At 52.5% G+C, this 19,170-nt stretch overlaps 7 protein-coding genes across 7 annotated transcripts; 3 read left to right on the plus strand and 4 right to left on the minus strand.

Moving 5' to 3' along the window:
* Positions 1-739: 739 nt before the first annotated feature.
* J4E84_005567 (uncharacterized protein) lies at positions 740-1,912 on the plus strand (the record flags this gene model as incomplete). The annotated part of the gene is made up of 3 exons (XM_049388163.1): positions 740-1,076; positions 1,129-1,434; positions 1,482-1,912. The coding sequence occupies 3 exons, from the start codon at positions 740-742 to the stop codon at positions 1,910-1,912; spliced, it is 1,074 nt and encodes a 357-aa protein (XP_049244403.1).
* A 2,906-nt stretch (positions 1,913-4,818) lies between these two features.
* On the plus strand, positions 4,819-6,761 carry J4E84_005568 (uncharacterized protein; the record flags this gene model as incomplete). The annotated part of the gene is made up of 2 exons (XM_049388164.1): positions 4,819-6,540; positions 6,756-6,761. The coding sequence occupies 2 exons, from the start codon at positions 4,819-4,821 to the stop codon at positions 6,759-6,761; spliced, it is 1,728 nt and encodes a 575-aa protein (XP_049244404.1).
* Positions 6,762-7,007: 246 nt separating this feature from the next.
* Positions 7,008-7,488, minus strand: J4E84_005569 (uncharacterized protein; the record flags this gene model as incomplete). Its single annotated transcript, XM_049388165.1, has 2 exons — positions 7,008-7,241; positions 7,303-7,488. The coding sequence occupies 2 exons, from the start codon at positions 7,486-7,488 to the stop codon at positions 7,008-7,010; spliced, it is 420 nt and encodes a 139-aa protein (XP_049244405.1).
* A 1,376-nt stretch (positions 7,489-8,864) lies between these two features.
* Positions 8,865-10,816, minus strand: J4E84_005570 (uncharacterized protein; the record flags this gene model as incomplete). Its single annotated transcript, XM_049388166.1, has 3 exons — positions 8,865-10,020; positions 10,068-10,466; positions 10,584-10,816. The coding sequence occupies 3 exons, from the start codon at positions 10,814-10,816 to the stop codon at positions 8,865-8,867; spliced, it is 1,788 nt and encodes a 595-aa protein (XP_049244406.1).
* A 619-nt stretch (positions 10,817-11,435) lies between these two features.
* J4E84_005571 (uncharacterized protein) lies at positions 11,436-12,285 on the minus strand (the record flags this gene model as incomplete). The annotated part of the gene is made up of 2 exons (XM_049388167.1): positions 11,436-12,181; positions 12,237-12,285. The coding sequence occupies 2 exons, from the start codon at positions 12,283-12,285 to the stop codon at positions 11,436-11,438; spliced, it is 795 nt and encodes a 264-aa protein (XP_049244407.1).
* Positions 12,286-15,303: 3,018 nt separating this feature from the next.
* Positions 15,304-16,723, minus strand: J4E84_005572 (uncharacterized protein; the record flags this gene model as incomplete). The annotated part of the gene is made up of 2 exons (XM_049388168.1): positions 15,304-16,329; positions 16,382-16,723. 2 exons carry the CDS (start codon positions 16,721-16,723, stop codon positions 15,304-15,306), a joined length of 1,368 nt encoding a protein of 455 aa, XP_049244408.1.
* Positions 16,724-17,095: 372 nt separating this feature from the next.
* J4E84_005573 (uncharacterized protein) lies at positions 17,096-18,157 on the plus strand (the record flags this gene model as incomplete). Its single annotated transcript, XM_049388169.1, has 3 exons — positions 17,096-17,131; positions 17,182-17,975; positions 18,022-18,157. The coding sequence occupies 3 exons, from the start codon at positions 17,096-17,098 to the stop codon at positions 18,155-18,157; spliced, it is 966 nt and encodes a 321-aa protein (XP_049244409.1).
* Positions 18,158-19,170: the final 1,013 nt, after the last annotated feature.

Genomic DNA, 19,170 nt, shown 5'->3' on the forward strand with positions numbered 1-19,170 from the left:
TCATGCCATTTGCTCCACCTTACGAGCCTGCCGGTTTTCATCAATGCAAAAGTATATCCAGATGGTGTCTTGGCCGCCCGACTATACATGTGTAAGCCCCAGTAAAATCCAACCGCCCTCCCCTCGCTTAACCGAGACTGGCTAAGTAGATTCAACGAGTTTGTATCTGTCTTCAGATGCAGCGTCCCACCAACCTCGAACCAGAAGGTATTTACCTGTACAAGCTTGGGGATGCTCGCTTGTGCATTTTTAGACGTATAGATCCAGATTCGCATCATTACGCGGACGCATCACACCGCATTCAACTACCGATCACCACGCGCAGCACTTCCGGTTAATATACGACTGGTCGACATTAGCCACACGTCGTCCTGGAGAGTCGTACCAAGACTACCATGCCGCATGCACTCCGCCGCCAAGATCGGGCACTAGATGAACGCTAATCTAGCTGCGGCGCGTGTACCGAAGCGAGCAATTGCCGCTGCCTATCACAGCCATGTTGATTATGGACCTCATCCTAGACAATCTGTGGAGAGTAGCACACAACAGGGAACGCAGTTTAGACTGCTCGGTGACGAGAACAGCGACAGCACAGATGTGTAGATCCAGAAGGATGTCATTAGCACCTGCAGGAATACCGCACCAAGGCGTAGCAACCGGAAAGTATAAGAAGGCCGACTACATGGCATCTTGAGATCACCTTGAGCCTCCTCACGTCCACAGAGCATTTGCAGACATCATGGTTCAGCTCACACAAGCCCTCGCTGCCATTCTCTTGGCTACCGGTGTTGTCGCGCATCCTGGTGGCAACACCAACAAGGAGATCTTGAGGAGGCAGGCTCATTTGGATCATCCCAACCGTCGAAGTGTTCAGGCGTGTAAAAGGGATCTCGTCGAGACCGGGTGGGTCCGGGAGCAGCATCAGAGGCGTGAGGCAAGGCTCCACGAGCTTCGGGTTGCAGCTGGTTTCGCGAAAGAACACGAGCTCGTCCGTCGTGACGTCGCTGAAGTCGAGGAAAGCTACGGTGCCGAGGCAGCATGCACGCTTGACCCTGAATCCACTGAGGGTCCATACTGTAAGTGGAGAAGGTTGCATCTCTTGAGACAGGTTGGCTCACATATTCATAGGGGTCACCGGTGAGCTCGTTCGTCAGGACCTTTTGACCGGAGAGAAGGGTGCCATCACCCACTTGGACGTCAACATCATCGACACTTCATCTTGCAAGCCTGTCACCGATGCCTACGTTGAGATGTGGGGAAGTAACGCCACTGGTGTCTACACGGGTGTTCAGGCGAAGGGCAACGGTGACGGTTCTGCTACCGCTATCGCGACCAATGCTCTTCGCGGCGTGCAACCCACCGGCGCCAATGGTACCGCTACCTTCATTACCGTTATCCCAGGACACTACGTCGGCCGCACGAACCATCTCCACAGTACGCTTCACTCCTGTCTTTTACCAACGCCTTACTGACAACTCTAGCCATCATCCACCATGGTGCTAAGCTCCTTCCCAACAATACCATTCAAGGCGGCACGATCTCGCACGTCGGGCAGTTTTATATCGAGCAGAACTTCCTAGGCCAAGTTGAGAAGACTTCTCCTTACAACACGAACAAGCAAGCCATCACCACCAACGCAGTTGATGCACTCTTCAACATGGCGAAGCAGGGTGGCGACGACCCAGTGATGAAGATTTCGCTCATTGGCAAGACTATCGAAGATGGGCTCTACGCTACCATCGATGTCGGCGTCAATCCCCGCGCGAGACAGAATCCTCAACCCGTAAACATGTGGACGGCAGATGGTGGTGTACCGGTCAAAGGAAGCCCATGGACAGGATACCCCGATACTTGCTTGTACTGTGGAATGAGGCCCCCGAAGGAGAAGAAGGACGTTCTCTCCGAGGAGTAAATTGCCCTGGGTAGAAAAGACAGCGGAGTGTCGTGGGCCGTGTCACATGCGTGGCTGATCCTGATGACTCTCGACACCGAGCAATATTGTACATAGCTTAGCTCCTAAGAATCAAGCTGCAATGCCTTGTACGAAGTCTGGGAGTGCATGAAATGCGACGGCATAATAAATGTAATGGGCGGAAGTACCTGGGTAAGCCGGCAACCTACAAGCCGTTCTCAGGGGGTACCTGAGTGCCAAGAGCCTAGCACGCGCCGCCCCGCCCGCGGCGTTGGACGCGCCCACGCGTCGTTCCTCCACTCCACCTGCTCAGCAAACGCATGCGACCATGTCGACCCTCCCGGTGCTGCCAGCAGATGTATATCTTCTGATATTGGATTATGTAGGCGCAGAGACCCTGAGACGCCTCCCAATGGCCGATGTGCTAAGTTCAGCAGATCTACTTGCCTTCGCACCTCCAGGCCCTATGCCTGACCTCGAAAGCGCTATGCGACCTCGCCAGGCCTCGACTGTATCGGAAGGTCACCATAAACGTACTCGATCCATCGGAAGTGGCACGCTTCGAGAATTGCATGGCCGCAGGTGCCCAAGCGCATCTTGACGCTACAAGGAGCTTGACGTTGATGGACAGCCTTCCCCCGGCAGAAGCTCCCGAGTTCCAGACCAAGCCCCATCGACGCTTCGACCGTGAAGACAGGTTGACATCTGCTCAAAGTGGCGCGATAGAAGCAATACTAGCGTATTTCCCTCCGGACCGCCTACAATCTTTCCGGTGCGTCCTCGATCTTCGGAATGCCGCACATGCATTCTCGTCATGACCTCGCGGACTGTCATGTCAGAACTTTACTGAATCGTGATAGGTTCCTCTCGGCCCTACCGTTGCCTGCGAGTATAGCCCGCGAATTCTTCCTTAAACAAATGGGGACATTAACACACGTACATCTAAGAGTCGAGGACCTATCTCTATTAGAAAAGCTCGACTGTGTGCGAACTGCGGACCTCTGGCTCCCCCATCCAGAAGAAACCTGGTCGGAATTGGAGGAAGAGAACTTTCTGGACTCCCTGGAGGACATCGGCAAGTATAAGGATCTGGAGAGACTGTACCTTGGAACCAAGTTTGATAGGTATTCACACGATCTTAGCCGAAGACTCGCCGAAGCCTTTTCGTCTCTAGACGAATCGTATGGGCGCCTAGAGAAGCTTCGCCAACTTTCAATATCCGGAATCCCTCTCGGCATCGATACATACGGACTCAGCAAGATTATATCGTTTCCTCAGCTCACACATTTGACTCTTTGGGCATGTTCCTGCAGCCAAAGGTTCATCTCCAATTTGGTACATGAGCTTGGCGACCAGGACTTATCGTTGAAACATCTAGGACTGGAGCTAGTCGACGACGACGAGGTGGAAGACCCGGATGATGATACTCCCTACGAAGAGGACGATGACGCCGTCGAAGAGTTGATTAGCCGCTGTCCTGAATTGAAAAGTCTGTGTTTGCAGTGGAGTGATAGGGGGTGGATAGATTTCACGTTGGAGTCCTTCAAGCAAATTCTGGCGATTGTTGGACAGCAGCTTGTTGTTCTCTCGATACACATGTGGGACACTAGAGGGCGCTTAGATGACAGCGAACCACCATTTTGGGAAGAGATATCTCTAGCATGTCCAAACTTGGAACAACTCGCGTTCAATCTTAGCTCAGGTATAATGTTGAATTACAAAGGCGGGTTCGATCCAGACTTGGTAAGACTGTACAGTATCTGATTTCACGTTCCATCTCTAACATATATACAGTCACCCATCTGCAAATTGACCAAGCTACGCACCCTTCAACTTCGGGAAAGGTGGGGTCACGACTGCTGCAATTTCGGAGAGGAGAGTGACGATGTTTATGGAGACATCGAGCGCCAAGCTCATCTATTTGCAAAAGATTTCTTTGCGCATCTAGAAAACCAATCTAGCTGTCCATCCCTGGACACGCTCGTACTGGGCATGGAAAACCAGGTCACGAACAGCAAAGAATTACAGGTCAGAAATCGCGGAAAAGAGATGCCGCCCGCGCGTTGCTTCCGCCGAACACGCAAGATTCGTGATGATGAAAGCACGCGCAGCGAATCCCTTCCCATATCTTTGGCAGAGTTCCGAGCGACAAGTGACTACACAGAGGTTCTGGACTGGTACACCGGCTGTGAGTGTCTCTGTACGAACTGCGTGTGAAGATATACACTGACTTTATACACCAATGTTCAGGGCAGGGTGACTGCGACTGGATGTGGCGACTACCTGGCAGGTTCAACGATGATTAGTGTGGATTTATCTTCGACTGTGGGAGAGCCTCGCAACCGGTAGTCAACCTGAATTCAGTATGACTCAAGTATTACAAGAAGATGATCAAGGCTCTAACAACAGTGAGACTGAACCGAGCATTTCAGTGACCATAGTTCAGGGTCGTGTGAAGAGCATGTTCATTGGTGCAAGCGGGGGTAGGCTCGCGACTTTGGCATTCGCTAGCCTCAACCATGGTTTCCAAGGTTCGTGTCGAGACCCACGACTACCGTCCTCGTTTACGACCACTCCAAATTCATAGCGATTCCCTATCCGATTCGCATTCTCACCGAACCATGGTAAACATGAAAAAGCTTCAATAGTTCGTTAGGGTTTGGAGCGAAGACCGGGACATGGTAACTACGGTACAGCATTGCGAGATTTGGCACACGAACTGCATAGCTCCACTGTGCTTGGACTGTACTTATTATAAAAGCATATGCAATCCCCTCAAATGTTTTCATTCCAAGCTTGTGTCTAGATTCAGATTTCGATACACTTTTAACATCACCAGTAAAGACTAAATCCGACTTACAGACAACAACAAAGCCTAGTTCGACAGAGACCTCCAGTTTTCCAAAATGCATCTGGTCCAGAGCATTTACCGCTCTGCATGGGCAACGTTCTGTCTCACCGGCTTAACCGCAGGTGTACCCACAGCACCGGCTGGCCACTTAACGGCACGACAACCCATCGAGCCAGATCTCCAAATCGACTTCAACGCCCTCCTCGACGGGTCTTTAGGTAACCTACCCGCGATATGGATTACCACCCACAGTCTTCTTGCCGAGGCCGCGCCATCTTCAAACCTCACGGTTTCTTCTCGCGAAGATCGTACCGACAAGGAGAATGGCCTTGTCGCCGCTGCCTTCATCAGCTCCCTGCTGATTCCTGCTGCGACCGGCATCGCAGACAACGGCGTCACTGGGGGTCTTTGCAACGCTATCATAAATGGAGCAGGGGGCATGGCTGGCGCCGTTGTTAGTCAAGAGGCCGGCAAAACACTTTACCCACAAGGTAACGGCACCGATGGAACTGGCACATCGGCTCCAGAGATGGAGCAAGGCATTGTTCCTGGTGCGTTTATTGGTAGCGTCGTTACCAACAGTCTTGGAACTGCTCTGGCTAAGAGTATCTGCGACAAATTTCTCCCCGATGTTGAAGACGTCATAAAGGAGGCTGAAGCTGGAGTTGCGGGTCGGGTCGCTAACTCACTGAATCGCGGTCTCAAAGAAGTTTTGGTGAGCCAATTAGAAGACATGGGGGTCGAGACCGCGCGGGCAGTACAGTTTGCAAGTCAAATGGAAGAGACGATTCGCTTGGTCGACAGTACCGGCAGTCTGGCCACAGCTTTCGAATACCTCAATCGCGAACTCGCAACCAACACCGCAGAGCTGGCCGAAGCTGTAGGAGCCAAACTATTGAACAAGCCAGCAATCAGCAACCTCGTTCAACTAAGTCACAACACGCTCGCCAATCTACCAGTCGCAGGTGTAGACGGCATTGCGCTGTTGCCGTTCGACCCTGCTGCCGATCCCATAGGAATGATGGCTAAGTTCACCAACCATTACAGGAATACCATGGAGTTTGCCAAAACTCTAGGCGGGAAGATCAAAGAAGGCGCGAACCGCGTTGCCCCTGCTTTGGATACAGTGTCCCAGTCGGCTGAGTCAGCTATGCAAGATGTCGACTCCATAGTTCCGGGTACGGCAAGCAGATTGATGAAGAATGCTGCTGGTGCCGCCAGTAGTATTCTAGACCATATCCCAAACCCCCTTCATAGTCTTCCGAACCCTTTCGACGCTCTATTCCACCATGGAGGTCATGGTAGCGGACACAGTAGCGACCACCATGCTGCTCCCGGATCGACTCACGGCGGCAACGGCGAATCACACTGTGCTCAAGCCACGGTGACTATTACGACTACACTTTCGCCTGCTCCAACCCAGACGCCGAATCGAAACTTGGCTACTCCGACTCTGGGCTCGTGCACCTCGTACCAGGTCATTCCCACGTACACGACGTTTACACGACACGCGACTACAGTAATTACGCAGATACAGACGGTACCTTCGTATGTCCAGGTCCCTCAGTACTTTGCAACCACTACCACGCAGACTGTGGCAAAGTATGTCCAGATCCCTCAGTACGTGCAAACGACTGTCACTCAGGTTTTGCAGACTACGCAGGTTGTGCAGACCACACAGGTGGTGCAGATCATGGAACACGTAACGCAGACTGCCACTGAAACTGTGCAAGTCCAAGCTGTTGCCACAGCGACGCCTGGATACAATTGGGCGAACGTGGAAGGGAGCATGCAAAGTTGGTGTTCTGTGGCTACCTTTCACTGTCGCGGTGGGCGCCCTCACAATCACGAGCTCTGTAATTCGGTCTGGAATTTGTGTGGTGGTTGCAGCATCTGGCCTGACCAGTGTGATTATGGGCATTGTGTGATGGGCTGTGCCTTAGCAGATATTAGCTAGAAAGCCTCTAGAAAACTAGTAGATAATATCTTTAGCTCTAGAATATCCAGTCGAGCTCTACAAACATATCTTTTCAAAGCACATAGTCTGTATTCATCACGTTTGCAGTAGTCGTAGTATAGATAACAATAAAATGCTTCATTGCAAACATGAACACCAAGCTATGCGTACACCCTCATCCCACCCGTCGCAAATAAAATGCTCACACAAAATCCAAATACAAAACAATTGCTCCATCCAATGCATCCCTTCCTCATCCATCGCCATTATCTAACTATACCACTCGTCTAAGCCTGAGCAGCTTCCAAGAGCTTCATGTGCTGCTCCGGGTGGGTCTTCTCAACATTGTTCTTAGCCACCTTCTTCATCATGAAGTTGGCGTCAATGTCAATCTCCTCGCTGAGCTTGCCGCCAGTCACACGCCACTTGCCGCTGATGGTAAGGACACCAACGGGGGGTTTGGCGTTGACGAGGGAGTCGACACCCTCGGAGACGTTGGTGAGCGTGAGCTTGTAGGTTGTCTGCGGTGAGTTAGCATCATATTAAGGAAGAAGAAAAGCGGGGAGGGAGGGCTAGTCGTACCTGGCCAATGGGCTTCTTGTCGGTGACGGTGTAGGTAGCGCAAGTAGTCTTGTCGCCGGACTCGAAAGCGTAGCTGACGAGCGCTGGGCAGAGGGTCTTGATCATGAGGTCGTGGTTGTGGAGAGCGGCAATGACAACAGCGGCATCGACACCGTTGAGGGGAGTGGAGATCTGGGAAGTAGGCATCTTGACTGATTGGTCGTTGTTTGAGAATTTGGTAGAGGATTAAAGTAACTGGCCGGCAGTAATAGTGAAGAGAAGCTGTTGGTAAGGCTGTGATGAGTTGATGAGAGAAGTAGAAGCTTGCTGGATAATGCTCTATCTCCACGGTGAAAGGTAGCAGAATATATACATCTCGCCCGCTTCCTCATTCCCTACCGGTCTTACTCGCGTCTGGAGACCCCTACTCTACTCTCCATGACCCTAACCCGTTGTCCAAAACGTCAAGACGCAGTCAAGATGCATGTCTTACACCCCTGACACGGCATGGCGTCCCTCACTCTACCCCAACATCCATACAGTTGTACAGCTTACCCACGCATGGCTTGTACCACGCCGACGATCATCCGTCCGCCCAATATCGAAATAGTAGCTACCGAAACGCGTCGTCTCCGTTTCCGAGCGCCGGGATAGGCAATGTCTGTGCGTTGGCGCGCTGGGTTGGGGATGGTGAGGTAGGACGATCCTCGTTAGCCGAGCGATGTCCACAGGGTTGAATCGTGGAGCTGTGACGCAGATGCTCTGTGTCTGGCACGTTTGAAGGGACCGGTGGTAGAGCGAGAGCTGGGAATAGCTCATCTGACAGTTTAGAAACATCTTTCGAGTCGCGTAGTGTCAAACAGAACTGTTTGCACGCTGCTTGTCTACCTGTGACGTCTGTGTCCGCGCTGCTCGCTTTCGCAAACGAGGTCGTTCCTCAGCTGGAAACGCTATTGCGCAAGGCGCCTGCAACGCTCATTGACGCTGTCGATCATGTATAATGCTTACACGCAGATAAGAACACGAACTCCCACTCTCCGGATCTCCAAGGGCTCGGTCGCTGTTTCCCCGTGCAGTAATTGGGTGCTGGTCGTGAGCAGTGTCGGAGTGTTTCGCTGGTGGGTTCGCAGAATCGACGGGCGCCGCGGGTTGGGGAGCCGTGCTGCGCTAGCGCAAATCTTAAGTCAGCTCGCGTGGGTGTCGCTGTCGCCTCGTCTATTTTGAACCGGTTCACTCATCGTTCGTGCGGAAGGCAGTTACATGTTTGCTATTTTCGCGTTTATCGCGTTTCATTGCTTGCGCGGAGTGCGCACGTGTTCGCATGGCATCCAAGGGCTGTATACATTGGATGCCGCGCGGCCTCTACAGAGCTCGGCCGAGGTATGCTAGACATTTCCAAGGCTAGCTCTCGCACGTGATGGCAGCGATTGAGAACACTGAGCAGGGCAACAGTTGATGTGTCAACTCTGAAGATGAGATGATCGCGCATTGGCCTACTATGATGCATACACATTCCCTAACCTTGATGGAAAACGCCTCGGAGAATGCTCCTATACACCACAAATACAGAAACAACAGAATCGCTAAAGCTTCGACTCTACCACCGCATCCGTCTTGGCCCTTCCGCCTGCGAAATTTACCCCTTCACTCGGCTCAACTGTTCCACTCTTGTTAATCAACTGCAGCTTTCTCAGCCTTGAGATCGGCTCATCATCATCTCTGTCCCTAACATAGAACGCCCAGTCGGCCGTAGGATCAATCTCCGTTTGCGAGTATCCATTGCCCAGCCACGAGAACCTGTTGCCAGTGTATTTGACATCCCAGTCCTCCAGCCTCAGCTCCATGAGCGCCTCGATGTAGTGTAGAGTAGAGCCAGGCCAGAGCGCGGTTACGGGGCCGTCAGCGCCGAGCGATTTGTACCATGAGCGACAGCCGTCGTTCCAGACCGTACGCTTCATGTATTCGTCCTTGAAGGCGACGAAGTCATCGATTGCCTCAGCTCTCGGGGCGAATGTCGATATGTTGTGTGTCTGGAAGCGGTCGATGAGCTTGCACATGTAGTCTGCCTGCGCTTCAATAGCACTGAGCACTGGGCCGTTACCAATGGGGCAGTTGGGCCCGAGGAAGATGAGGTAGTTTGGGAAATCGGCGGCGGCGAGGCCGAAGTAGGAGCGTGGTTCTTTGGCCCAGGCATCTTGTAGGTTGGCACCGGAGGAGTTTATCACGGGGAAACGTGGCTTGAAGGATGTGTTGAATCCGGTGGCGCAGATGAGCACGTCGATGGGGTATTCGTTGCCATCGTCGCATAGGCAGCCGCGTTCGGTGATGGAGTTGATCTCGCCGTAGACAGTTTGTACATTGGGTTTTCCCAATGCTTCAAGATAGCCAACGCCTGGTGTCAGCCTGCGGCACCCAACATGCCAGTTCGGGATCAAGCGCTCTTGTAGGTATTCGTTGTTAAGCTTTTCGGTCATCTGCTGGCGGAAGTAGGCTTCTGTCTCGGAGTTGACGTTTGTGTTCTTGAGAAAGATGCCGAATTGTCCGTTGAGACCGCGTTCAATGTTCTTTCGGTATTCAACCAATGCGCCGGGCTTGGTAGCGAATTCGAGCTTTTCGCTATCGGTAAAGACGTGCTGCTCGAGGCCTTGGACCGGTGAGACCCATGTTGGCTCGCGGATGAAGGTTGTAACTTTCTTGACGTGCGGTTGGATCGTAGGGAGAACTTGGATGCCGGAGGAGCTGAAGTGGTCAGTCGCGGAGTTGAAGATCATTCCAAATGCACTTACCCATTCCCAATCAGGCCGACATGGCGACCTCTGAGATCGACGTTGTCGTCCCAATTCGCAGTGTGTAGTAATGTGCCCTTGTATTTGTCCAAACCTGGGATGGCAGGCCATTGCCAGTTGTTCAAGATGCCGCCTGCATTGATCAAGATGTCGCAATGATCGTTGACGGTCTGGCCACTCTCCAGGTCTTTGACCTGTACATCATATCCGCCCCTTTGCTTGTTCCAAATTGCGCCAGCGACTTGGTGTTGCGTCTTGATGTATTTGCGTAGACCGTACTTGCGGGCGAAATCGTTGAAATAGGCGAAGATCTCTTTGGAGCTGGCGTATACAGCGGACCAGTCTAATTTGGGCTCGAATGACCACGTGTAGTTGTGGGAGGGAACATCGCATGCGCATCTAGAAGCGGATGTTAGCGAGGTTGGTCGACTGCGCCGCGTCGCTGCAGTCGCTTCGGTAGATCGCGGGGCGAAAGGTGCATCAAGCCCCGCAGCAATCAATATGATCTTCACTTACCCCGGATATCTGTTCTCGAACCATGTGCCCGAAACTTCGGAATTCTTCTCGTAGACTTGAAGGCTGTAATTCGTAAAGTGCTTTTGCAGTTTGTATGCCATCAGGAGTCCCGAAGCACCTGCGCCAATACACACGATGCGTACATGGCGTTGCGCGTGAATGGGTCCACGTAACCGGTGCTGCGCATCAGTCTCTGGCGCAGCAGTTGATGGGACAATAAATCCGTCTGCCATTGTGAAGGGTAAATAACTAATGAGAAAGGTAAATCGCAAGACAAAGTCGGAGCTGGATCTTAAGGCAACGCTGCGACCACTCCGAGGCCTTCACCATTCTTAAACTTTGTTTGCGGCATGTTTGTGCCGCCACTGCTCAGTCACGGAGAGTCAGATGCTGGCCTGATGACTCCACGTAACGAGTCAATTTAGTGTACGCTGAGATCCGGGGTCACGCTAAGTGAGTTGGAGCAGGGTTGGGGTCTCGAGATATGGTGACGATTCGTGATGTGGGCAAACTGTTGAAGATGCTATTCATGACTTTCCGTCTGGCAAAGCATTTCCGAACGTTGCACAGACGAAAAGTCTGGGGATTCGAGGTCGCGTAATCGTGATAGAGCCGATGGAAGGTCGATAAGCCAATCGTACAAATGCTTGGGGCAGTCGAGATTCTTTTTCGGATACGGAGGTTGCGTCTCCCAATTTGCGGGGATCGGGGTGGAGCAATGGGGTGGAGAACCTCTACCGAGATGCGACCGATGTAATCAACATAGTTGCATGTTTGACGAAAAGATTATGTATCGTAGCAAGCGTGTAAAGGAAATGTCGAATTATCAAGGCGCTGGGCTAGTACAAATGTTTAGACAATTGTGTATCCTCCGTCCGCGACTAATGTGGCGCCGATCATGTAGCTCGCCGCGTCTGAGTGTAAGAACGCAATACAGTCGCCGATTTCCTCCATCTCCGAGTAGCGGTGAACAGGGACCTTCTTCCTTTCAGTTTCCATCATCTCACCCTGACCCATGTGCTCTTGTACCAAAGGCGTCATTACATATCCAGGCGATATTGCGTTGATGCGGATACCCTTGTGCGCGAAGGCGAGCGCATCTGACTTTGTGAGGCCAATAACAGCGTGCTTTGAGGTAGCGTATGCTGTAGCAGGAACATTGAGCGGTGGTGCAACCAGACCATACATGGATGCAACGTTAACGATGGAACCTCGATATGACCGATATGAGTCCGATAGCTTTTCCTGTTTGAGCATTTGCCGAATCTGCGCACGTTGGCATTGCCAGACAGCGATGGTGTTGATAGACATGACCTTCTCGAAGTCGTCTTTCGGGATCTGGTCTGTCGTTTTGATCATGCCACCGATGCCGGCATTGTTCACAGCATAGTCTAGTCGTCCGAACTCTTTGACCGTCTTCTCTATACTGTCATCGACAGCTTTCTCGTTGGTGACATCGATCTCGAATGTCTTGATAGAACAGTCGGATGAGAGTTTACGGAGTTCGCTAACGGTTTTGGTGAGGGGATTGCGATCCAGCAGGGCGAATGAGCGTACACCCTGTTTCGCAAGAGCGTATGCAGTGTATTGGCCAATGCCTAACGACATGTTAGCTCATTGCTTGTAACTGCTGCACAGTCTGATGGTGCATACCAGACCCAGCACCGGTAATGTATGCCACTCCTTTCAGTGTAAAAGCCATGTTATTGGGTGCAGCGTGTGAATTGCGAGCCTTCCTGGGTATCCAGCTATCGAATGTCAGGTCCGCGGAACCTTGCTCGTGAACAGTGTTGCCGCCACTGTTGCTATTAGCCCAATGTTACGATTCAAGAACTATCAGCGATGACCTGCGCCCTGCATATGCAACGTCAGGGGAAATGTGGAAGGCTGTTGCTGTGGAGGCGGTTCTTAGGCGGGGCTACGCTCTGCATCGGTTGCGGTTTTCCTGCTCGTGGAGGCGAACGCAACCGAGTCATGTCTGCTCTACGATGCGAAGACCTTCTACGTTGCATCTGAGCTTGGTCGTATGCTGCGAGAATTGGAGTCCAGCTCATGTAGGATGCGACCATTTTGTGTCAATATGACAAGGTGTTAGGAAGGCACGATGACCTCAATCGGTCGCAGTCAAACACATTCAGCATGCTTGCCAAGACGAAGTCATTACTGCTAAAAGCCGTCGCGAAGGCCGTTGCAAGAAAATAAATGGGCGCTAATGGTGGTGAGGCATGGTAGAAGGCTTGCGAGGCGGATCGTGATGCACGGATGGCGTGTTGTTCTACGTCATCTGGGCACGTGTCTGCGTGTTCTAGCGCGGTTCCACGGTTTGCATCCTTCGCCACCACGGTTCAGGCCCTGCATCCACCCGCACCCCTCCTCGCGATGCGCCGTCCGCCATGCCCCCCACACCTTACCGAATCGCGCAAACATCGACCGAACTCAAGAAGCAACACAAGAAACATGGCCCTCGCCTCAACGAGCGCCAGCAGAAGCAGCTCGAACGCGACGCTGAACTAGAACAACGCGCCTCCCGCGCGCGCGAAGCCGAAGAACGTCGCAAAGCAGCCAAGAAGAAGCGCGAGGAGAGGGAGGCCAAGGAGGCGAAGGCGAGGCAGCAGATTGGCGTTGGCCTCGCGACACAGCTGGTTGGGTACAGTCACACACAGGCGCAGTTGAAGAATGGCATGGAGGCATTCCTGGGGCTGAAGAAGAAGAAAGACGAGGAGAAGCGCAAGAAGGACTTAGAGCTTACCAAAAAGATGGAGGAGATGGTTGAAGAGATTGAGAAGGAGCCATGGGACGACGACGATGAGGACATGGGCCTCGATCTGCCCAACGCGAATGCGTCGTTTGGAGAACAATGGCCTGACGACGATCTCGACGACGATACGCTACTAGAAGCACACGATATGGTCATGTCGGATCCAGTAGAGGAACCGCAGACTGTCGCGCCGCCACCTCCTGTGCCTGTCGCTCCGATCGAACGTGCCCCACCCGCCGCGCCGACCCCTTCGCCGAGACCAGTTGCTGTCAAAGACGACCGCGAGTTCGCTCGCACCCATGGTCCCATCAATAAGGCTATCGAGGCTGTCTTGGATAAATTACCTGAACCTCTGCTCGAAGTGCTATCACAAGATCTTTCGCTCAAGACGCCAGACTGGGACCCGTCACTTGGGCTGTTGCATAAGCTGAATCCGGTGGGCCTACCTCCGCATCGACTGCGAATCAAAGTTGGCTGCGTTGTAATGCTGCTCCGGGACCTTAACACAAGCAGTCAACTGTCCAAGAGCCAGCACTTGCGAGTCCTAAGGTGCGAGAACGATCGACTGGAGTGCTTGGTTCTGGATGGGCAGTTGCAGGGAACTAAGACTTTCCTGACGCGTGTTCCGTTTATCGCAAAGTACAAGAACCTGGATCAGCATCCTTTCCAGCGGACGCAGTTTCCCATTCGTGTAGCCGTAGACTATACACCGTCCAGCACGCCACGAGACACGTCACAAACAGGGTTTAAGCTGCCCTCTATACCTGGTCGTGTGCCGCCCGCCGGTCCATTCAAGAAACCGACCCTTCCTGTCGTCAAAGCAAAGCCTGCTGCAAATGTGAATCCAGGCTTCAAACTTCCGGGACTCCCAGCATCCAAGTCAAACTCTTCTATCACAATTGAATCTAAATCAGTCGCGAAGGAAAGCCGGTACCTACCACTACCGCCGACAGACTGTTGGGATGACTTTCTCGAAAGTAGTACGCAGATCTCGCGAGAGCTGGCTTCAGAAGTAGTCCCGACGGTAGAAGAGCCAGTCAAACCCCCAGCGATCGTATCGCCTCCGTCTATTGATACGCTTCCCCCCATTTCGACCCAAGACTTCGACTTTTCTCTAGATGATCTCGATGAAGAGCCGGAAGAAAAGGAAACGAAATGCGGATCTGCTCCTATTGTACAGCATAATCTGCCTAGCATAGCTTCCGCGCCGCTCCAGGGACACTCAAATATTACTCGACCCTCACCACAGCCGACGTCTTTCCCTCTCGCCCCGCAGTTGGCGAACCCATTGATGCCTCACATGCGGATGAATAGCCTCCCTACACCCACCGAGTTCTCACCGCGTCCTTCTGCGACTGCGAACTCGAGCAGACCATTATCATCGTCCAAGAAGGTAGCTGGCAAATGTGTCAACCCAGGTCCCTTTGCATCGGGACTCGAGGCTGAACTTGCTAAGCTCCGAGCTTCTCAGCTGCCCATGTCCATGTCTGGCCCCAATGCAAAGAGGAAAGCTTCGCCGATACCTTCGAAAAACCCAGTACCACCAGTAAAGAGGCAATGCGTACCGATAACTCACACGCAGTCTTCTGCAGTGGTATCGGGACCAAGCGCGTCTTTTGAAGAGTTTGTCATGTCGACGCAGGAAGTAGCCTCGTTCTTTGATGATGACGATAATATGAGCTTTGGATCGCCGCCCATCGCGGTATGATGACGAATTAGGATACGAAAAGATGAGAGACGTTGCTTATGGAGTTGGGGTCTTGGATTTGATACCCCTTTCGATTACTTTTGCTAGATGAATACATAGATACGCGATTAATGAACCTCCATGTGCTCCGCGATGGCATTCCTCCGAAGCTTCATGGAACACGGTACTTGAAGGTCACGAGTGCACATCCTGGGATAGGCATAGATATGGATATTATTGCTTTCGTTTGCACGCAGAATAAGCACATGCAGCTACTACAGAATACCCCAAAATTCTTCCGGCTCCAGCCCCCATTTCTTACACAGCTCCCTATACCTCTCAGTATACCCCTCCGCTCTCTTTCTAAACCCTTGCGCAGTCTTCATCTGATCTCTGCCGACTTGATGTCTGTGAGCCGAATCCGGTCCATCAGCCACCCTCACGAAACGAGCATACGTCCACAGCTCCGGCAACGGCGTATGTTGCGTCAAGCCCTGGCCGCCATATATCTGCATAGCCTCATCGATGACTTTGAGCAGCGCATTCGGTACCATGATCTTACTTTGCGCGATGGCGTATTTGCCTGCCTTGTTACCCTGAAGATCCATGGTATCTGCTGCGTTGAGCACAACAAGTCGCATAGCATCGATCGTCATGCGCATGTCTGCTATCCGCTCGATATTGCTGTCGAACTCGCCGATAAACTTGCCTCGCGGCTTCTTGCGCGGCTCCATGCAGCGAACGAGCGCGAGTTCGAAAGCGCGTTCTGCTTGGCCGATCAGACGCATGCAATGGTGTATACGGCCTGGCCCCAATCGCCCTTGCGCTATCTCGAACGCGCGACCAGGACCGAGGATGATGTTCTCGCGCGGCACACGCACGTTCTCGTAGATGTATTCGCCGTGTCCTTCGGGTGCCCAATCATAGCCCATGATCGTCAGGTTCCTCACTTGCTTCAGCCCGGGACTGTTCGCCGGTACCACGAGCGTCGTATGTCTATTCCAGGCGTTCGCGTTCGTGGGATCTGAACAGCCCATCAGGATGAAGAGCTGCATCTCTGGGTTGTACTGGCAGTTGCCGTATAGCTTGCGTCCGTTTATGATGACTTCTTTGTCTGTGATTTCCATCTTTATGCCGACTTGGGTTGCGTCTGAGGAAGCGACGTCGGGCTCGGTCATGCTGTATGCGGAGGACATGTCGCCGTTCATGAGGGGGTGGAGCCATTTCGTCTTCTGCTCCGGTGTGCAGTACTTGGCGAGGAGTTCGATGTTGCCGGTCTCGGGAGCATGACAGTTCATCGTCTGGAGAGGTGTTAGAAGATGTTCAAGGTGCGTTGGATCTGGAGAAGTTTACCTGCGCTGCCCAGTACACTCTGCCCATGATCTCAGCGCAGCATGAGTACTCCAGGTTGGTGAGGCCTGGACTCTCAACAAAGTGGTTTGGCAGGAAGAGATTCCATAATCCTTGCGCTTTTGCCTTCTTTCGAAGGTCGTGGATGATGGCTGGTGTCTCCCATCTCGTCTTGCTCTCCTTGAGTTGCGCTTTGTAGATGCGCTCGGCCGGGATGCACTCGGTCTCGACCCAATCGTATACCTGCTGGATCTTCTCAATTGCGATGGGACGAAGTTTCGCTTTCACCCATGGCGGTATGCGCGAGAACGCTGGGCTGCTGTTGATGTCGATGTTCGAGACCATCTTGGAGATTCCTAGGTCATGAGCAATGCTGTGGAGGTAAGTGAAGATGATCGAACTCCAGAATCAAATGTCTACGCGTGCATATAGCAGACATGACTCGCTGCAGGGTCGATGCCGACGCGTCGCGATATGCAGCCCAGCCGAGGCGATGTTGTTTTGGCGGGGGAGCCGGATGTCTTTAAGCGTGGGGAAGGCACAGCCCTGGAGGCAGCGAATGGGAAGCTTGGACCCCTGACGTCTTTACGCGTCGACGTGAGTCGAGATGAGCAGCACGACATGACGCCAACCGTTGTTGGAGGCGTCGGGCTTTATACAGCATGGCCTCCGAGACGGGAGAGTTGATTCACTATTTACACATCGATCTAGGGTAACATGGCTAACGAGGGATTCGCGAAACCATGGCTGGAGGTATGTCAGGTGGAAGTATATGCATCGGATTGTTCTAACGGCTCGCGTAGTTCGAAGATGAGTTCGGCGAGCGCATGCTCCTCAAGCCGCCGGTTTCGAGTATGACCGAGCAGTTCATGAGATACGGCGGCCTCATGGCTTCGAAATACACCTTCCCCGCGCCCGACCCTTCCGTAAAGACCGATGACACAGTCACCGACGACGGGACCAAAGTGCGCATATACACGCCTGATGGGTATACTGGTGGCAAGCCAGTCTGCATGTACTATCATGGTGGTGGCTGGGCTATGGGCGATGTCAACGGCGACGACCCATTCAGCAGAGCAATCTCGAAAGCCGGTGGCATAGTGGTTGTATCTGTTGAATATGGCCTCGCGCCGGAGAACAAACATCCTGGGCTGATGAACGAGTGCTACAAGGCCTTGGTGTGGGCATTGGCCAATTCGAAGCGACTCAACACCGCTGAGGGTAAATACCTCACTGCAGGAGTCTCCGCTGGAGGTCAATTGGCTTTCGCAACTGCGCTGAGAGGCCAGGACGAGAAGGCGGGCGAACTTGTTGGTGTTGTTGGAATTATACCTGCGACCGTCCATCCAGACGGTGTTCCCGAGGCACTTCGGGCTGGTTATACATCAATGGAGGAGCATAATCAGCACACTATCAACACTTCGGGGGCGATGCGAGACTTTTGGGCTGCCTTCGGTGCACCACCAACGGATATATACGGATCGCCGCTCCTTCATCCAGGGATCAAAAACCTGAAGAAGGTCTACATGGCTGTTGCGGGTCGAGATACATTGAAAGACGACGGCATGCTTATGAAGCGTATGCTCGATGATGCGCAGTAGGTCTTCTGTTTCGTTGTTCTACTGTTCCTGACGCGACTGCAGGGTACCTGTCAAACTCGACTACTACGATGGCTATCCACATTTTTTCTTCGCCTGGCCTTCGCCCAAACTCGACGAGCCGAGGAAGCAGTTCTATGATAACTTGACTGAGGGCGTGAAGTATGTGTTGTCGGATTAGCTGTAGCTTGATCATGCACATTTGATCAACCCGTATGCATTGTCTCATGGTATAGAAGCAGCACCCACAACTCATCTGAGTGGATGCGGTTGCACCTGAGGTACATCGCGACGAGGCGGAACAATAGGTTACACTCAAATGAGGTTCGTTAACCTAGAGTAATCCTAGTCTCTTCCGGCTTGTCGTCTTCTCAGCGTTGATAGAAAATACACCCACACCGAGCTCTGTATGCAATGTTATCGTCGCCACTTTGAAATGAAAGCACGTTGTAGGATTCGTACTCCAGGTTCTCTTTATAACCGTCTACTGGTATCTCGAGAACTTAGTCGTGTCCCTCGGTTGCGTCGACCCGGTAGTTGTGTTCATCCGATTCACCTAAGTCGTCCGAACGATCAATCCACTATCGTTGGAGTCGTATGTGGCGTGCAACGGCTGATGTTATCGAAACATGCTTCTCTGAAACACCTTCTCATCGAACCAGCAAGACATCTCTTTCCCGGTTGTACTGCCCTGCGCAATAGCGATAAGCTCCATCGCCTCGCCCGCTTGCACGCCACCTCTCCTGTCAAGCGCAGCAGACCAGAGTATCTTGACATATGGCCCCGGAGAATGACTACCTTAGGCATGTTAGAGGTTTCTCAGTCAGAACTAGATTTGCACAACAGTTCAAGAAATCTGAATGCAATCTCCGATATGGCTGGCGGAGAATTTCTGGTGTGGCTGCTAAAAAGAACCATGCGACGGCTACACGAGCCGACATGTGATTCAGTGGTATTGGCTTCGCTAATAAGTCACTTCGGCACTGTTGGACTGACGCGTTCATTGGCCGTTCATCCGATACGACCACTTATCTGTCAAGTATTACTGATCTTGAGCAGGAGCTGGATATTCCCACTCGACAATCTTTTGCAATCTTCCAAATCCTCCAGGTTTCCCGACACCCAAGGCAGGGTCAAAGCTTCGGGGATCAACAAAGCACCGCCAACCACACCAGGCTCAAGATGGAAGTACAT

The sequence above is a fragment of the Alternaria hordeiaustralica genome, assembly GCF_023758085.1.
Source record: "Alternaria hordeiaustralica strain BMP 2776 chromosome Unknown scaffold_9, whole genome shotgun sequence".
NCBI classification, from domain to species: Eukaryota; Fungi; Ascomycota; class Dothideomycetes; order Pleosporales; family Pleosporaceae; genus Alternaria; species Alternaria hordeiaustralica.